General features: G+C 43.3%; 1 protein-coding gene across 1 annotated transcript; it reads right to left on the bottom strand.

Annotated features, from left to right (window-relative positions):
- Nucleotides 1–436: 436 nt before the first annotated feature.
- Nucleotides 437–910, bottom strand: LOC133290467 (uncharacterized). The gene has a single exon (XM_061488545.1). The coding sequence runs from the start codon at nucleotides 908–910 to the stop codon at nucleotides 437–439; it is 474 nt and encodes a 157-aa protein (XP_061344529.1).
- Nucleotides 911–1,486: the final 576 nt, after the last annotated feature.

The following is a 1,486-nucleotide window of genomic DNA, read 5'->3' as shown; positions in this document are numbered from 1 at the left end:
TGGGAGAAAGGGAAATGGGGGGGGGGGGAAATTAGGGTTCAGTTCTTTTTAAACTCTGATTTTGGCTCCCGCGCTCTCAGCGTGGGTTTGACGCTGTGGGCGTGGGAGCTTCGGGTAAAATTTTTCCTTTCCACGCTCTCAGCGTGGGTTCCCACGCTTTGAGCGTGAGACCTTTTTCCAAATTTTCCCACGCTGTAAGCGTCAAATTGACGCTTCAAGCGTGGAAGCTACTGTTGATTTGAACATTCCACGCTACTAGCGTGGATTCCACGCTGAGAGCGTGGACTTATTTCTCACTGCACCTTCTTTTTGTATTTTCTCTGTTTTCTTGACTTAAATAAAAACAAAAATTTAAAAACTACTAAAATGAAAATTCTTCCACTGGGTTGCCTCCCATCTAGCGCTTGTTTAACGTCACGAGCCTGACAGTAACTGTTTAAGGTTCAGGTGCAACTAAAGAGACAGAAATTGTGTCTCTAGGTGTTTGTTCTCCATAATAGATTTTCAATCTATTTCCATTGACCTTGAAAGGTCTGTCCTCTTTGAGAGGGGAGATTTCTACTGTCCCATATGGGAAGACTGTCTTCACAATAAAAGGACCAGACCAACGAGATTTAAGTTTACCTGGAAACAACCTCAGTCGAGAGTTGTACAATAATACCTGTTGTCCTGGTTCAAACTCTTTGTGCTTGATTTTGCTATCATGCCACAGCTTAGTCTTCTCCTTGTAAATCCTTGCACTTTCATATGCAGTTCTTCTGAACTCATCTAGCTCATTTAACTGAAGTAATCTTTTCTCCCGAGCTCCTGATGGTTCAAAATTCAAAAACTTTGTGGCCCATAAGGCCTTGTACTCCAACTCCACAGGCAAATGACAAGCTTTGCCATACACCAATTGATACGGTGACATGCCTATGGGGGTTTTGAATGCAGTTCTGTATGCCCACAGTGCATCGTCAAGCTTCTTAGCCCAATCCTTCCGAGAGTTTCCCACTGTCTTTTCTTAGATTCTCTTTATTTCTCTGTTTGAAACTTCAACTTGTCCACTGGTTTGTGGATGGTATGGTGTAGTAACTCTGTGTTTGACTCCATATTTAGCAAGTAAGCTCTCAAAGTGCCTGTTACAGAAGTGAGTACCTCCGTCACTGATAATGGCTCGGGGTACTCCAAACCTTGTGAAAATGTTCTTCCTCAAGAAATTTACCACTGATATAGCATCATTAGTAGGAAGGGCAATTGCCTCAACCCACTTGGATACATAGTCAACAGCCACCAGTATGTACAGGTTGGAATAAGACGAGGGAAATGGGCCCATGAAATCAATGCCCCACACGTCAAACAACTCTACCTCCAATATACTATTCAGAGGCATCTCATCCTTGCGAGATATGTTGCCTGCTCGCTGACACTTGTCACATTTTTCGACAAATTCTCTGGCGTCTTTGATCAGTGTTGGCCAGTAGTAACCAATGACCTCCATATTCAG

Source organism: Gastrolobium bilobum, unplaced genomic scaffold, assembly GCF_033153095.1.
Source record: "Gastrolobium bilobum isolate Gb01-03AN ecotype WA unplaced genomic scaffold, APGP_CSIRO_Gbil_v1 utg13981, whole genome shotgun sequence".
In the NCBI taxonomy this organism is placed as follows: domain Eukaryota; kingdom Viridiplantae; phylum Streptophyta; class Magnoliopsida; order Fabales; family Fabaceae; genus Gastrolobium; species Gastrolobium bilobum.
Note: the sequence above shows the minus strand (reverse complement) of the source record. Positions and strands in the feature narration are given on the sequence as shown.